We start from the raw sequence: 15074 nt of genomic DNA, 5'->3' as shown, positions 1-15074 counted from the left end.
GGGGTCTGATACCTGGTCAGGGCACACACCTAGTCTGCCAATTCAATCCCGGGGGTGGGGGGATGCATGCGGGAGGCAACTGATTGATGTTTCTCTTTCTCCCCCTCTCCCTTCTTCTGTCTCTAAAATCAATAAATGTATCCTTATGTGAGGATAAAAAAGTAAGGAAGGAAGCGGGAGAGAGAGAAGGAGAGAAAGGAAGGAAGGGAGAGAGGGAGGAAGGAAAGAAGAAAAGTGAGTTACACTGCCAAAAAGTAAATCCCAAATAACTGAATTAAAAACTTACCTTAACAGAAGTTCCCAGGGACTATCTCTGGAAGTGAGAGTACAGGTAATTTTACTTTTTAATTTTAGTTACAGGCTCTGAAATTTCTGTAATGAATATGTATTACTTTATAATGAGAAAAAAACATTCAAAGTTTAATACAATTTTAAAAACACAACAATATATACAGAAACGAGGCCCTGTTAGCACTGACGACAGAGCTCTCCTTACTCACAGACTCAGACTAAACATTTTCAGGGATGTTTCCTTTCTTTCTTTGTCTTTGATTTTCTCATGAAACATCTTCCTCCTCTGTTCAGAGTTTAAAGTGACTTACGGGGAAAGGACAGGTATGCTATGATTTTTTTGTAGGCCTCTCACTGTCCTTACGTTGAAGCCAGATTTGTTTAAGTAGAGTATTAAATATGAACGTGTACTAGATGGAGAAATTCTTCATCCTATGGGACATGCCTAATAGAAATATATACAAATGAGCATCATGTGACATGTATAAGGATGTTTATCGAGGTTTTATTTGCAGTAGTTAAAACAACCCATGTTGCTTAATAGAAGGTGGATTAAAAAACTGGCATTTCTACAATAGAACACTACACAGCAATTAAAAAGGTGGAACTACTGCTCCATGCAACACATCAGTACACCCCACAGAAATCATGGTGAGGGAAAGAACCCAGATACAATAGTTTATGGGGTATATGATTCCACTGATGTCAGTTCAAAACCAGGTAAACCTAGTCTGTGGTGTCCGAATGCGGAACAATGGTTTCCTTCTCCCCGGGGGGATAGTAACTGGCAGGGGTCAGGAAGAAGGCTTTTGGGTGCCAGCAATGTTCTATTTCTCAAGATGGTTAGAGTCACTTGGTATCTCTTCATCATACTGTACACTTCTGAAACAGGAACTTTCTGCAGTAAAATTCACTGTAAGATAAAGAACTAATAAAAATTAAACTTTACTTTGGACTCACACTTTAATCTCAGGTATGATGTAGACCCTTGGCTAGACAAAAGAAAGTATGGTTGAGCTGATCCAGATCAGTGCCCCAATTAAATACACACAGGGAGGAACTGACTAGTAACCATCAACACAAACGGGAAGCAGACTAGTAACATTTTGACACCATGGACACCACATAGTGCTCGCTCGGGTCTGTCTTGCTCCAGCCGGTGATCTGGGACAGCCTGTGACTTACACATTCGGTCACCCAGAAGGGTTAGTAGATGCAGGTGCAGGGTGATGGTGGTGAGGACTCTGCATAGATGAAGACAGGCCCAGAGCTTTTTCCTCACAAAACAGTAATTGTTAGCATAGGTTGTGGAAATGCCCGATCATGCTTGAAGGTTTATAATTTCTTGCAAAGTTATAAAAAAAAGTGACAAAAAGGATAAGTGATGAAAGGACAATAAATGTCACATACTGAGGTAATCTGCGACAGTGTCTTGCTACGGTGGTGAATACACCGAGAAGCACCTTGCAGACAGCTACTTCATGACCCCCATTACAGGGGCCGTGGAAACCTGTCTGCCCGCCATACTGCAAGCTGTAGAGGACACCCAGTATCTTCCTGACCCGTGTCCCCCCTCACTTCTTCCCTCTACGGAAACACCCACTCCGTGAAGTTCAGATGGAAATGCCATTGCGGGACTCTATGCACGATCCAGGCCCGGCCACGATTCGTCCTTTCCCATCAGCCACATGGTTAGTTCAGAGCTGGGCTCACACCAGGCTGGCCAGTCCTTTGGGAATTCCCCTCACCAGCTAGGAAGATGTCTCAGCATGCAAGCCAGGGGCTGCCAGGGCCACCATCATGGCTGCATGGGAGATGCTTGGGGGGGGGGGGGCAGTTTGAGCCTGGAAAAGACAAGAAATAAGGCAGGGACAGGGACTGGCCAGGAGTCTCAAGAATTCCTGCCACTTTTCCTGCTTCTCTGTGAACCACTGAATGGATCTTTCCCAGGCATGCGAGTCAACACCCGTTTTTTTCTTAAGCTACTTTGTATTGGATTTCTGCCCCTTAGCAACAAAAGTCCAAATACACCAGTGAACATAGAATTAGAAGTATAGTAAAGCTGACACTCTTTTTGCTGTAAGTACTCATTCAAGGGCAAGGGGAACTGAACTGAACTGTGAATACACAGCTAACTGTCCTGTTTCTTCCTTTAACCCTTCCCAGGTTTTACTGCGGAAACATACATACCTCTCCCCCCCACCCTCAGTTCTTTCTTTTTCCTCCTTTCCAAAGACATTAAACAGGGGATAAATTCCACTACTGAAAGCTCTGTGAGTGAGTGCTATTGGCCAGAACAGTGCCTGACGGGTGCTGTGCCCTTACTTTCCCTAAACTGCCCTGCTGATGTGAGGCTCCTAAACTTTCATCTGGTACTTTGAACTCTAGCATACTGAAGTTGCTATGTGCATTTTAAAGAATGATTTTTCATCGTTTTTTCCAAAAATGCGTTGATTCATCACGTAGCACTTGAGAGGAAGAAGTACATCCATTTATTACAGCATTTGCTGCCTGGTGTCATTGCAGCTCCATGTGTCTGTCGCCACCAGACTACACACATGTCTGAATTGGCATGCCCAGCATTAATATGGTCCTTGGCGGGTACAGACATCTGATGACTCCCCATCAGTTACAAACAATTCTTAAAACTCCACGGAACCTTGCTTCTCCAAGTGTGGTTCACGGACCAGTGGCATCATGATCACCGGGAGAGAGGATTGCAAATGCAGAATGGGGCCCTACCCCAGAGCTGCCGATTTGTAGTTGAGAACTGACAGGCAGGGAGAGCTGCAGAGGTCTTGCAGAGGCTGGAGTTGCCAGATGGGAGGAAGGAAGGAGGGGAGAAGGGGATGTCAAGGGTGGGTGCGCCTGAAGGCTGGGGTAAGGAATGACAGTGAGAACCAGGGGGGGACAGGACGGTCAGAGAATGATAGAAGGAGTTCTAGGGTCCTGTGTTCTGCAGACCATCTCTGTTGGCACATGAGCCTCCCAGTACATGTGAAGAAAGGTAGTTGGAAAAACCTTCTGCTGAGGGGGAAAGACCAGAATATCAGGCCTTTTCCTTCTCCCATCTTTGAACTGGGAGGCCATCTTTCAACTTAAGATCTATTAGGTGCTCTGGTTTTTGATTCCGGAGGAAGGCATAGGCTCCAAAGAGCAGCCTGCTATCAGGTTCTCAATGTTAGAACCTGTGTTAAAATGGAAAAATAAATTAACACTCCTACTTCAGTACCTAAATGAATTGGCTTTTGGACAGCACCTGCAGGAAGCTTCTGCAGAAACTCAGTGAGTTTCCCTTGAAAACACAGCTCAAGGAGCACTTAATAAGTGCAGTTTGATGATGCTAATGATGATTCACATAGCCAGGCCATATTAAGCAAACGTTCCCGGGGAAAAGTAATAATGAAAGGAGTCCAGGCACACCTAAGGAAAGGGACCCCTTTGGAATTGGGATGCAATGTGTTCAAGGGCAATTCCAGAACAGCTGGCTGCGCATTTTGCTGCTTTAAAGATCTGCCTCTTGTAACCCGCTCACCCCACATTCCTGCTGCGAATCCTGAATACCACCCCAAGCAATTCTTTTGACTGTGAATGTAGGTAGCAGTTTAGGGAAAGGCGGAGAGAAGAGGCCACTGGAGACGCGGACTCTCCAGGGAGCCCTCAGGAACGAAGTAGGTCACGGGGCTCCCTGGACCCAGCCGGACGCATGCCAGCCCTGGACCGCCAGTGGAGGTGGCCTGCGGGGCGGCGGGCAGCATGGGTGACGGCACATTTCTCGGCCTCCGGGTTCTCCGCCTCCCCGAGGGCGGTGCGGGGCTTCTGCCCGCGCCCCCTCGCAGCCGCAACCTGTGGGGGCGCGCGCCGATCTCTCGGGGCTCCCCGTACGGGAGCGAGCGGGGCGGGCGCGGAGCCAGGCACGCGCGCATGCGGGGAGCGTGCGAACTCGACCGGCGGGCGGGCGGGGAGAGCCGGGCGCTCCAGCCCAGCCCGCCGCTCACCTGGCGCCCGCGGCTCACCTGGCGCCCAGCGCGCCCCCGGCTTCCAGCCCTTCTCACGGCCACAGCCTTTCGCGGCCGCACGCCGCGGCGCCCACCTGCGACACGGTTTGCCACGTGCTCCGGACGCGTCGGAGGAGCCCCCTCGGCCTGCGAGCTCCAAGGTGACCCCCTCGGTGACCCCAGGGCCGCGGGTCTCGCCACCCGATCTGTTCCCCTCGCGTCCGCCGCCGGTCCCCACCGCCAGGGGAGCGGTGGCAGTGTCTGAGCATCTGTCGGTCTGTCTGTCCTTCCGCCTGTCTCCACACCTCCATTGCACACACCCGCCCATTGTGTACACAGAAGTCCAGACCCCTCTTTGTTCTGGCTGGGGGTGAGGACGAGTGTGAGCACGCGCCGGGGTTTTTTTTTTTTTTTAGAGGGGGGCGCTCGATGCAAACGAGTGATTTAAATATGCATTCGGGATGGCGGCTGGCTCCGACTCCTGGCCGCGGCGTGCCGGGCTCCGGCCGCCAGATGTCACAGCCGTCCGCTCCGGCTGCGGGCTGCGGTGCTGGCGGGTGCGTCACCGCACTCCAGCAAGCGGACCGCGCCGACCCCGTGGGCCTGCCTCACTCGAGACTGTGTTTTGAAGTCCTTTCCTGTGCTTTCCCCAACGCCACATGGCAGTGTTTGCAGTGGGCTTTAGATCACGGAGACTTTGGCTTTTGTTTTATTTCACAACAGTTTTATAGTTCACGAAACTTGTGGCATTTGATAGCGGTATTGGAAGAGGGTCTGGCTTTCATTCTGTGTCGTTTTGCATGATGTTGGACTGTCCCCCTGATGTACCTTTCCATTAAAAAAAATGTCTTTTCGTTGAAGAGGCCAGGGGTTAAAATGAACGGAGACCCGAAGGTCAATTTCAGCGGCTTGCTTCGGGATTACTTAGATGCCGGTGCTGCTCCAGAGAACATCTCGGCTGCCGTCTCCCCCCAGGTTCCTGTTGTGGAGCCACAGCCAGAGCTCGTGGTCAACCCCTGGGACATTGTCCTGTGTACCTCAGGAACTGTCATCTCCTGTGAAAATGCTGTGGTGGTCCTCATCATCTTCCATAACCCCAGCCTCCGAGCACCCATGTTCCTGCTGATAGGCAGCCTGGCTCTGGCAGACCTGCTGGCGGGCATTGGACTCATCATCAATTTTGTTTTTGCCTACCTGCTTCAGTCAGAAGCCACCAAGCTGGTCACAATTGGACTCATTGTCGCCTCTTTCTCCGCCTCTGTCTGCAGCTTGCTGGCCATCACTGTTGACCGCTACCTCTCCCTGTATTATGCTTTGACATACCATTCGGAGAGGACAGTCACATTTACCTATGTCATGCTTATCATGCTCTGGGGGACCTCCATCTGCCTGGGACTGCTGCCCATCCTGGGCTGGAACTGCCTCAGAGACGAGTCCACCTGCAGCGTGGTCAGACCACTCACCAAGAACAACGCGGCCATCCTTTCCATCTCCTTCCTCTTCATGTTCGCGCTCATGCTCCAGCTCTACATTCAGATCTGTAAGATCGTCATGAGGCACGCCCACCAGATAGCCCTGCAGCACCACTTCCTGGCCACCTCGCACTACGTGACCACCCGGAAAGGGGTCTCCACCCTGGCCATCATCCTGGGGACCTTTGCTGCTTGCTGGATGCCTTTCACCCTCTATTCCTTGATAGCTGATTACACCTATCCCTCCATCTACACGTATGCCACCCTCCTGCCCGCCACCTACAATTCTGTCATCAATCCTGTCATATATGCTTTCAGAAACCAAGAGATCCAGAAAGCCCTTTGCCTCGTTTGTTGCGGCTGCATCCCATCCAGCCTCTCCCAGAGAGCTCGGTCACCCAGCGATGTGTAGCAGCCTTCCACTCCCAAGCTCCTGCACACCCAGCGCTGCATTTACCAAGCACTTCCACTGCCCGGCCAACGGTTGAGATGCTTTCCTTAAATTCTTTATACTGGATTCTCTTTGGATCCACAGGAACCCTTAGCATTTGTGAAGCTTCCAGTCAGATGAGTTAAGTAATTGAAGCGAAAATAATCTTACCAGTGTTTTCACCCTTTTAAAAAAAAGGTGTTGAGTTCTTTGCTCAACATTTTTTGTGTGTGTGTTTTGTTTGGGAATGGGGGATTTGTTTTATATTTTATTTGGAGACAAGGTTTTTATATTTTATTTGTTTGGAGGGTTGGTGGTGGTTCAGAAAGGAAGGGATGTGACATGACCATGATGTTATACAAAAGTAAACTGGTCCCAGAGTTTTTACCTGGACTTCAAAATAAAACTGAGTTATTGAGGAAAATTAAGTTACTTTTTCCAGACTTTTTTTTAATGTCAAGGTAGATTTTAATGCTGCATGTACCTAATTAATAGAATGCAATCTCCTTCAAGCTGATGAAAAGATTTCACATGTTTATGTTCGGAAGGAACCTGATTTTGTTAACATGAACTCAGTAATAAGTTACTAGCACTGAAACTAGGGACCCACTCTTATTCATTCTTCCTTTACTTTCAGCAAGAATTACTCTGATATTTCTGTGACTGTTGTAACTCTTCCTGCATGGTTGCCTGTGTTAGATAGACCACTAGCTTCTAATATTGCCATGTACCAAAATCAAATGAGTTCTTTTTCAACATAGGTTTTTAATATGTCCTTTTAAAGTGAATGACAACATTGGTTTTGATTTACATATCAAGTAGGATTCATTAGATTCACCCTGGTAGTTTCTTAAGTGACAGTCTGATTATTTTCAGGAAACAAAAGGAAAAAATTAATAACTTTTGAAAGTAGATTCAGTTTATTTCAGTATATTCTGAAAAACAAATCAATGTAACACAGTCACAAAATATGAAAAACATCACTTTTTCTATCTTTAAGAATGCATTAATAGTTATTCTTGATTGAGACAAATAGAATTAATATTGTAAACCAAGTATTTCTGGTTTATATTGTCAGTGGTGTCAAATGCATTTGAAACAGGTGGTCTCCTATTTTAATGATTAATTTGTTTGTGAGTGCATAACACCCCTATCTGACTGTGATATGTCATGTAAGTTCACCAGTGGCCATTCATAGAAAGCTAAGTTTGAACTTTTCACCAAAAGAACAACTTAAATACAATAAAAAAACATATTGCCTGTTTTCAGAGAGCAAAGATTTCATGACAGCACTCCCGTTAGTGCAGAGGGCCTGGGTACAGACCTTCCTTCCACGGGCAGTGGGTTTGCAGCTGCAGCTCTGCAGCCAGCAGGAGAGTTTCTGTCCAGCTCGTCAGCGGAGCCCTTTCAGATGGTGCTGAGACCAGTGTAAGGGTCCCTGGGGAATCATTTGCAGTAAATGACCTCACTGGTGTGTCCCCGGTGGCCTGCCCATGGGGGTCTCAGGACTCCTCTGGCTGTCCGCATGCTGATGCCATCTCTCCAGAGCCCCTCCTTGTGTAGCACGATTAGGAATAAATCCTCTGGAACCTGTGTCTCCTCCCTTAGGCTACTTGTGGAAGCGGGAGAAAGTTTAAAGTATGTCAGAAATGGGAAAGGCTTTTCAATGCACATTACCTTATGATCAACCTAATGAAGTGGATGCCTTTTAGAAAATTTCTTCAACGTGTGATTGAGTTGGTAGATTGAGTAGAATGAGTCTGTTTTTAATCCTTAAAGTCAATAGCATCTCCATGGCAGAAATAATTAAGGTAAGTTGGTTTGGTCAGGGGCTGGGAAATATTCATAAGGAGGTTTGAAAGCAATAAATGATGTTTTTGTAGAAATGATGGGTCTCTCCAAGTCAGAATTATCATCATAATAATATATACTGTTCTGCACCACACTCTGAGTGCCAGGCAGGCCCCTCTGCTGGGTGCTTCGCCCGCTCTGTGACTGTACTCAGTGCACATGATTACAGGTGAGATGCCTGAGGCTAATCCAGGCTGAGAAATGTGTTTGAGGCCACAGCTCCAAGGGCAGAGTCAGGATGGGAACCCAGGTTTTCCAGCGTCTGTACCTGCCGTCTTTCAGCACCGCTGCCTCACTTCCTCTTGATTTCTAACACGTTATTCCTACCACCTTTTAGTTCTACAATTAAGATATTCAGCTTATTATCACATGTGATGTATCTATCAGCGTGGTCCTATGTAGAAAAGCTCTGTTCTTAACATCCTCTTCTTTGCTCAGCATTTCCCCCCTTTGGAGCAAGGCCAGTCCACGCCCAGAGGCCCAATGCAATGTTCTAGTGCAAATAGGTGAGAGCACTCTTACTGTACAGCGATTTTCCCTCCAGTTGTTACTTTAAGCTCTAGATCATTCACATACATCAGTATATAATGCCCTCATAAATGCTAGTTAAATGATTGCCTTTTACCTGTTCTTGAAACATCTGCTTTCAGCTAAGATTTTTCACTTTAACTATAACATGTTTAAATTGTGAAAGTTTTTTGGAAGTTTATGTGGTTTCCTACAAAGCGTCTTCATTTCTGTGAGGTTAATTATTAAGTGTGCACATGTCTTAATATGTATGTATATGTTTAGATATGTGTGTGTACCTCTATATACATATATAGCTTCAAAATGTTAACTTTGCAACAACACTAAATGCATCATGTAAAACAGTCATATTTCCAACAGTCCTGAGGTAGCAGGCATTCTTACTCCATGTGATCAAAAATTCTAGCTAGCAAAGAATTTCTGTCATTTCCAATAGAAACAGGTGTCCTGGACAATTTAGTTACCGTACCTGAGTACTTAGTCAAGGCTCACTATCTAGGTTGTAGCTATCCATGGTTTGGTTTCCTTTTATCCCTATAACTCTGTTTCTTTGTATTATCAAGTTTGTTTCTTCATCGTAAAGGGGGTTGTCTTCCTTCCTGGTACGTGGAGGCAGAGTTGGGGTCGGGGGGCAGAGCACCCCCTTTCCTGGCAGCCAAGTTCAGGGGAGAATTCCTCATCTGACTCAGTGAGTGTGAATGGTCTTAAAGTGCCTGGAATGTAAAGTGGGATTTAAACAAGTTTAAATGAGAAGATGAGAAATACAGATGTATAGTGCCAATAAAATCTCTTGGAGACTTCTTAAACATTCTTCTTAAAGAAATGCTCATCCCTTATTAAAATAATGATTGACTTATTTCATAGTAACATGTATAAAATTAAGACAACTTACTGATATACCAAATTTAAATTACATATTAAATGAATGGTGTTATATTAACTGATGCTATGTCTCTACTTTGATTACATGCCTGGTGTAATAAAGAGACAGACTGCCTTCTTGTCTCCTTTAAAAATTTTAGCCACTATTGGATGGTTTTGATATTTGTTTGGAACCTTCAAATCTGGTGAGAACGCTTAGAGTCAGAAGTAGTTGATAGATTTCAAAGCAGTATAAACATGGTTTGAATTAGCAGACAGATCTACTGTCCTTTAACAAACAATGCAGGAAAAAATACTGGTGATTTTGACAAGATCCTCGAATTTAAATGTTTAAAGGTCATACATCCCACCTAAAGATCTTGGTGCAATGCAGATTCTGCATTCTCACAAGCCCCGGGGTGCTGGTGGCGGTGGCCTGCAGACAGCTGCTCACAGGTAAGGGTCACCCCTTCGCCACTCTAAATCTTCTAAAACATACAAAAATATATGTTTTACATACATGTATTTAGGTTAGTACACAGATACTAGTCTGTATTCAGTTAATGTGAACTTTGCACTTTTCCTAGAATTTCTAGTATCTAGTAAAGATCTATAAATATATTTATTCTATGCTTGTTTATGTTCTCACTGTTAAAATCCTAATTACCATTATCTTAAGGCAAGTCTCTCATAAATTTTATGTATATATGTACCTATGTGTACATATGTACGTGTGTGTTTCTATGTGCCTGTGTGAGTGTACCTAGCAACAAAGGTTTCACCTCCATGTTATCAGACAGGAGCATTCTCTCTGTGATGCATGTGGTTCGTACTGGGGGAGCAGCACGTGTTTTCATAAATATATTGAGATAATTAAGATGAAAAATGTTGTTCTCTATGTTCTAAAATTCAACTGAACTTATCCTAAAGCAACCTTTTCCCAGCCAGGTACATCAGAGAAATTTTAAAATATCTCACTGTGGTTTTGACATTTATCTGTAATCTTTCGTGACTTTTCAGCAGCAAAGTACTATTCATAATAGTCACAGTGGTTATGACATCCGCTGTGCTTCTTTCCTGCCCAAGGAGGTGGGAACATTTTTTATGCAATAGAAGTATGTCAAAGTATATAACTAAAATGGATTTTAGAATATAACTTAAATATCTCCATGCTATAAAATATACAGAAAAAATCTAGGACATTTTTAATCATAAAAATTTAAATAGTAACATCAAGTGCCAGCTTTCAACTGAAAATAAGTTTGGAGTCCAAATGAAAACATCTATAGGGCCCAGATTTCCCTGATACTTGACTCTCTGAATATTTTAAAAGAGAACATCGTATTGGCATTCTCTCAGAGGCTTGGGTTTGTGTTTCTCGCCAGACAGCACACTTTTGGAATCCACGGGGCTCTTATGTGGGTTGGTGAAAGTGTAAACCTTCCGCAGGGGATGGGAGGTGGCCTCTCTTCCACAGATGTCATGGCTGCTCAGCTAAAACCTAAGGGGAAGCTGGGTCTGGTCCCACCGTACACTTCCTTCTTCCAGGACCCTTTGGAACTGTGAGCAAATTTATTCTTGGACACTATAGAATCTAACAATTGGATAAAATCTTATGGAGTGGCATTTTCTATACTGAATCGAAGTCAAGATATCTTTGACCCTGAAGTTTTACACTCTCCCTCAATGTTTAGTGCTGTTTTAATATTCTTAATCTAATTCTGTTTATCTTGGCTCAGCTCATGGACATGCAGAGAAACTTCAGTCAAAGTCAACATTTATCCTTTGCAAATATTGATTAAATAATATTGTTCTTTTTTTAAGTAAAATTAATTACTTAACTCATTCTTTCTGATTTATTTTATTTCATATCTTTTTTAATCATTTTCTGTATCCTTTTCCCATATCGTCTGCCATTTCTCTGCCACAAATTGTGATGCCCTAACCCACTAAATGTGGCTCTATCCAGAGCAGAATGACTGACGGCCCCTGCCTTTACTTGCTGCATAGCAGTGGGCCTCACAGGTGGACCCCGGTCAGTGAGGAGCATCTCCTGGGAATGTGTTAACATGCAGTCTCAGGCCTCACCCAGACCTACTGACTCAGAGACTTGGGGTGCAACACCCCACAATCCATGCCATGTAGCTCTGACTGAATCCCAACATGGTACTAACATAATTAGGGGCATTGATATCTCAGTGTAACTGGGACCTCTTAGGCTTCCCTTCGGCCTCTGCCAGGCAGTCCTCATGCTGTCCTCTTCTGGGTGACTCCTGTTCGTGTGGTGCTACCTTGTGGTGAGTGCTCTCGCACTGGCTGCTTTTTGTGAGGTTATTTTCTTAGTCATCACGCTCGACTGAACTTCTGCCCTTCCATTAGGACAAGACCATTGTCATCCACCACAACACATGACATGGTGAATTGATATAAAGACAATTCAGTGAAACGGGAAAAGTCTAATCAGACCTGTCATCATGGAAAGATGATTTTTTTCCTGTTTGTGACCTACCTGTGAAGCTTCCAGAATATGCCACAGTCGAGTCGGCCACCCAGCCACATCTATCCACACCCACCATCTCCAGTCATGTGACTTGTACATGCACACGCACACACAGTCACACCCTCCTCTCCTCTCCTCTCTCACTGTGCCTATTGCACCTTCATTGTCCAATGCCCAGATCTGAAGTTCTCAGTGAGGACGTCCAGAGAACTAGGGCCTCGCTGGCGGGGGACTGAGGTCCTGCGGTGTCCCACAGGCAAGGCTGAGCGAGCCCGTCAGGACAGAAATGTGCTTCCATACGGAGTGCTTTTCCTGGGATGCAGGTTGGTTGACGCCTCACCCCATCCTTTTTTTTTTTTTTTTTTTTTTTCAATCATTGTTCAAGTACAGTTTTCTGCCCCCTACTCCCGTTTCAGCCCCTCCACCCAACCCTCCCCCCTTCCCCCCATTACCCCCCACCCTTAGTTTTTGTCCATGTGTCCTCCAAATTTGTTCCTGTAATCCCTACCCATTCCCCCCTGAAATTCCCTCTTCTCTCCCCTCTGGCCACTGTCAGACTATCCCCTATTTCAGTGTCTTTGGTTATATTTTGCTAGTTTTTTGTTTTGTTTTGTTTTGTTGTTTAGATTCCTGTTAAAGGTGATATCATGTGGTATTTGTCTTTCACTGCCTGGCTTGTTTCACTTAGCATAATGCTTTCCAGCTCCATCCATGCTGTTGCAAAGGGTATGAGCTCCTTCTTTCTTTCTGCTGTATAGAATTCCATTGTGTAAATGTACCATAGTTTTTTGATCCATTCATTTACTGATGGGCATCTAGGTTGCTTCCAGCACCTAGCTATTGTAAATTGTGCTGCTATGAACATCGGGGTGCAAAGGTTCTTTTGTATTGGTGTTTTAGTGTTCTTAGGATAGAGTCCCAGCAATGGAATTGCTGGGTCAAAAGGCAGATCCATTTTTAGTTTTCTGAGGAAGTTCCAAACTGCTTTCCATAATGGTTGTACCAGTCTGCAGTCCCACCAACAGTGCACTAGGGACCCCGTTTCTCCACATCCTCTCCAACACTTGTTATTTGTTGCTTTGTTTATGATGGCCATTCTGACTGGTGTGAAGTGGTATCTCATTGTGGTTTTAATTTGCATCTCTCTGATGGCTAGCGATATTGAACATCGCTTCATGTGTCTTTGGATTTTCTGTATGTCCTCCTTGGAGAATTGTCTGTTCAAGTCCTTTGCCCATTTTTTAATTGTCACCCCATCCTTATACTAACCTCATGACCCTGTGACTTACAGTCTAGGAAATATAGGCCACAGTCAGATTTCAGCAGGACTTTTACGAATTCTAGGGCCCAACTTCAGGTTAGAACAAAGTTGCCTGTGTTGACACTAAGCAGAGTTGTCATTTTCATGGGTGCTCTTCTGGTTACTTTTCTTTAGGAATGTTTGAAGCTATGAGAACATAGCCTATTTTAGATATGCAAAAATGCTAATTATTAAAGACACAGGATCCAGTGTAAGGAGCAGCAAATCCCACAATAAAGGGCACAGAGGGTCCCTCCGAATAGGCTTTGGGACAGAGGCAGCTGCTCTCCCAGCCCAAGTGACCCAGTGTTTCTCGTGTGGGTGCATTTTCAGTTGAGAATTTGGGATGTCTTTAAGTGAAAATCTGAGTATTTCTGAGACATCCAAATCCAGAGGTTACGAGCGCAGTAACTAAGAAGACTAGCCTTACTGTGCTGGCCCCAGGCCCAGCAGCCGCGGCCGAAAGCAGCCAGGCATGCGCAGTAGGCCTCACTCTCTCTGGATGTTCTCATCCCACACGAAGTCTGTCGCAGGGACAAGGGCTTCCTCTCCCACCCCCACCTCTGTGAACTTGACACAAACAAACCACGCAGAGTGGAAAGCTGAGCTGGTCTGGGCTTTGGAGCTGCTTCAAGCTGTTCTCATTAAAAAACCTTCCCTCTTCATAAGGTACTTGTTTTAGTCCTGAACAGCTGATGAATCCTGAGAGTTCTTTTCACATGGATATTTCAAAACTTACTTCACTGTACCCAGCCTTACTGGTAGTGTGAAAATAATTTCTTCGGCTTTTCAGACTTTGTTTTTCATTTAGTTACAAGCTCTTTTACTGACTTAGTCCAGCAGGGGCCCATGGGTTGAAGAGGTTCTGCTTGCAGGCATGAATAAACAACATGGACCACAGAAGCCATTTCTATTGGAATAAAGATAGGTTTATAATTTTAAGAGAAAAAGATGTAAACCAGCCATTATATAGTCTTCATTAATCAAGTGATTAGGAACACAGGCTGTGGCCCTAGAATCACTGGGTTCATGTCCCCTTCTGTGTCACTTCCTGTTCCATGGCTCTGGGCACATTGCTTACCCATGAATCTCCATGTCCTCGCATTGCTGGGTGAGACACAACACACAAAGGGTGTAATTTTGTGCTTAGCGTATACCTACCAGGATGGCAGTCTTCACTAGTGTTATCATTACTACTGCCACTAATGTGGCTTCCACTACTTAGTGAGCTGGCTTGCTAGATAAAAACTTTCCATGCATTCTTTCATGTAATTTTTTCAGCAACACTATGTGGCATGTATTGATATTCTCTATTACAAGAAAGGACACTGGTACACAGAGAGGTCAAGTGACTTGCCTAAAATCACATAGCCTTTGTGTAGGCCACTTGGTTTTGTTCTTTTTTCCAGTTTTTTATTTTTTTATTATATGTTATTGATTATGCTATTATAGTTGTCCTGATTTTTCCCCCTTTGCCCTACTCCATCCAACACCCTCCACTCCCTCAAGGCAATCCCCACATCATTGTTCATGTCCATGGGTCATGAGTATAAATTCTTTGGCTACTCCATTTCTGGTACTGTACTTTACATCCTCTATCCTGCAACTATCTATTTGTACTTCTTAATCCCCTCACCTCTTTACCCATACCCCCCATCCTCCTCCCATTTGGCAACCATCAAAATGTTCTCCATATCCATGATTCTGTCTCTGTTCTTGTTTGCTTAGTTTGTTTTTTAGGTTCAATTATTGGTAGATATGTATTTTTTACCATTTTATTGTTCATAGTTTTGATCTTCTTCTTTTTCTTGAATAAGCGCCTTTAACATTTTATATAATAATA

The 15074-nt window shown here is 44.8% G+C and overlaps 1 protein-coding gene across 1 annotated transcript; it reads left to right on the top strand.

Moving 5' to 3' along the window:
- The first annotated feature begins 4264 nt into the window (after positions 1-4264).
- GPR12 (G protein-coupled receptor 12) lies at positions 4265-6616 on the top strand. Its single transcript, XM_028504752.2, has 2 exons — positions 4265-4450; positions 5151-6616. The coding sequence occupies exon 2, from the start codon at positions 5166-5168 to the stop codon at positions 6171-6173; it is 1008 nt and encodes a 335-aa protein (XP_028360553.2). The 5' UTR covers positions 4265-4450; positions 5151-5165; the 3' UTR covers positions 6174-6616.
- The last annotated feature ends 8458 nt before the right edge of the window (positions 6617-15074 follow it).

The sequence above is a fragment of the Phyllostomus discolor genome, chromosome 2 (assembly GCF_004126475.2).
Source record: "Phyllostomus discolor isolate MPI-MPIP mPhyDis1 chromosome 2, mPhyDis1.pri.v3, whole genome shotgun sequence".
In the NCBI taxonomy this organism is placed as follows: domain Eukaryota; kingdom Metazoa; phylum Chordata; class Mammalia; order Chiroptera; family Phyllostomidae; genus Phyllostomus; species Phyllostomus discolor.
This window is presented reverse-complemented; position numbering and strand designations above follow the sequence as displayed.

What these genes read in the sequence shown, in the direction of transcription:
- GPR12 (XM_028504752.2), top strand. Translation starts at nt 5,166, where the DNA reads ATGAACGGAGACCCGAAGGTCAATTTCAGCGGCTTGCTTCGGGATTAC.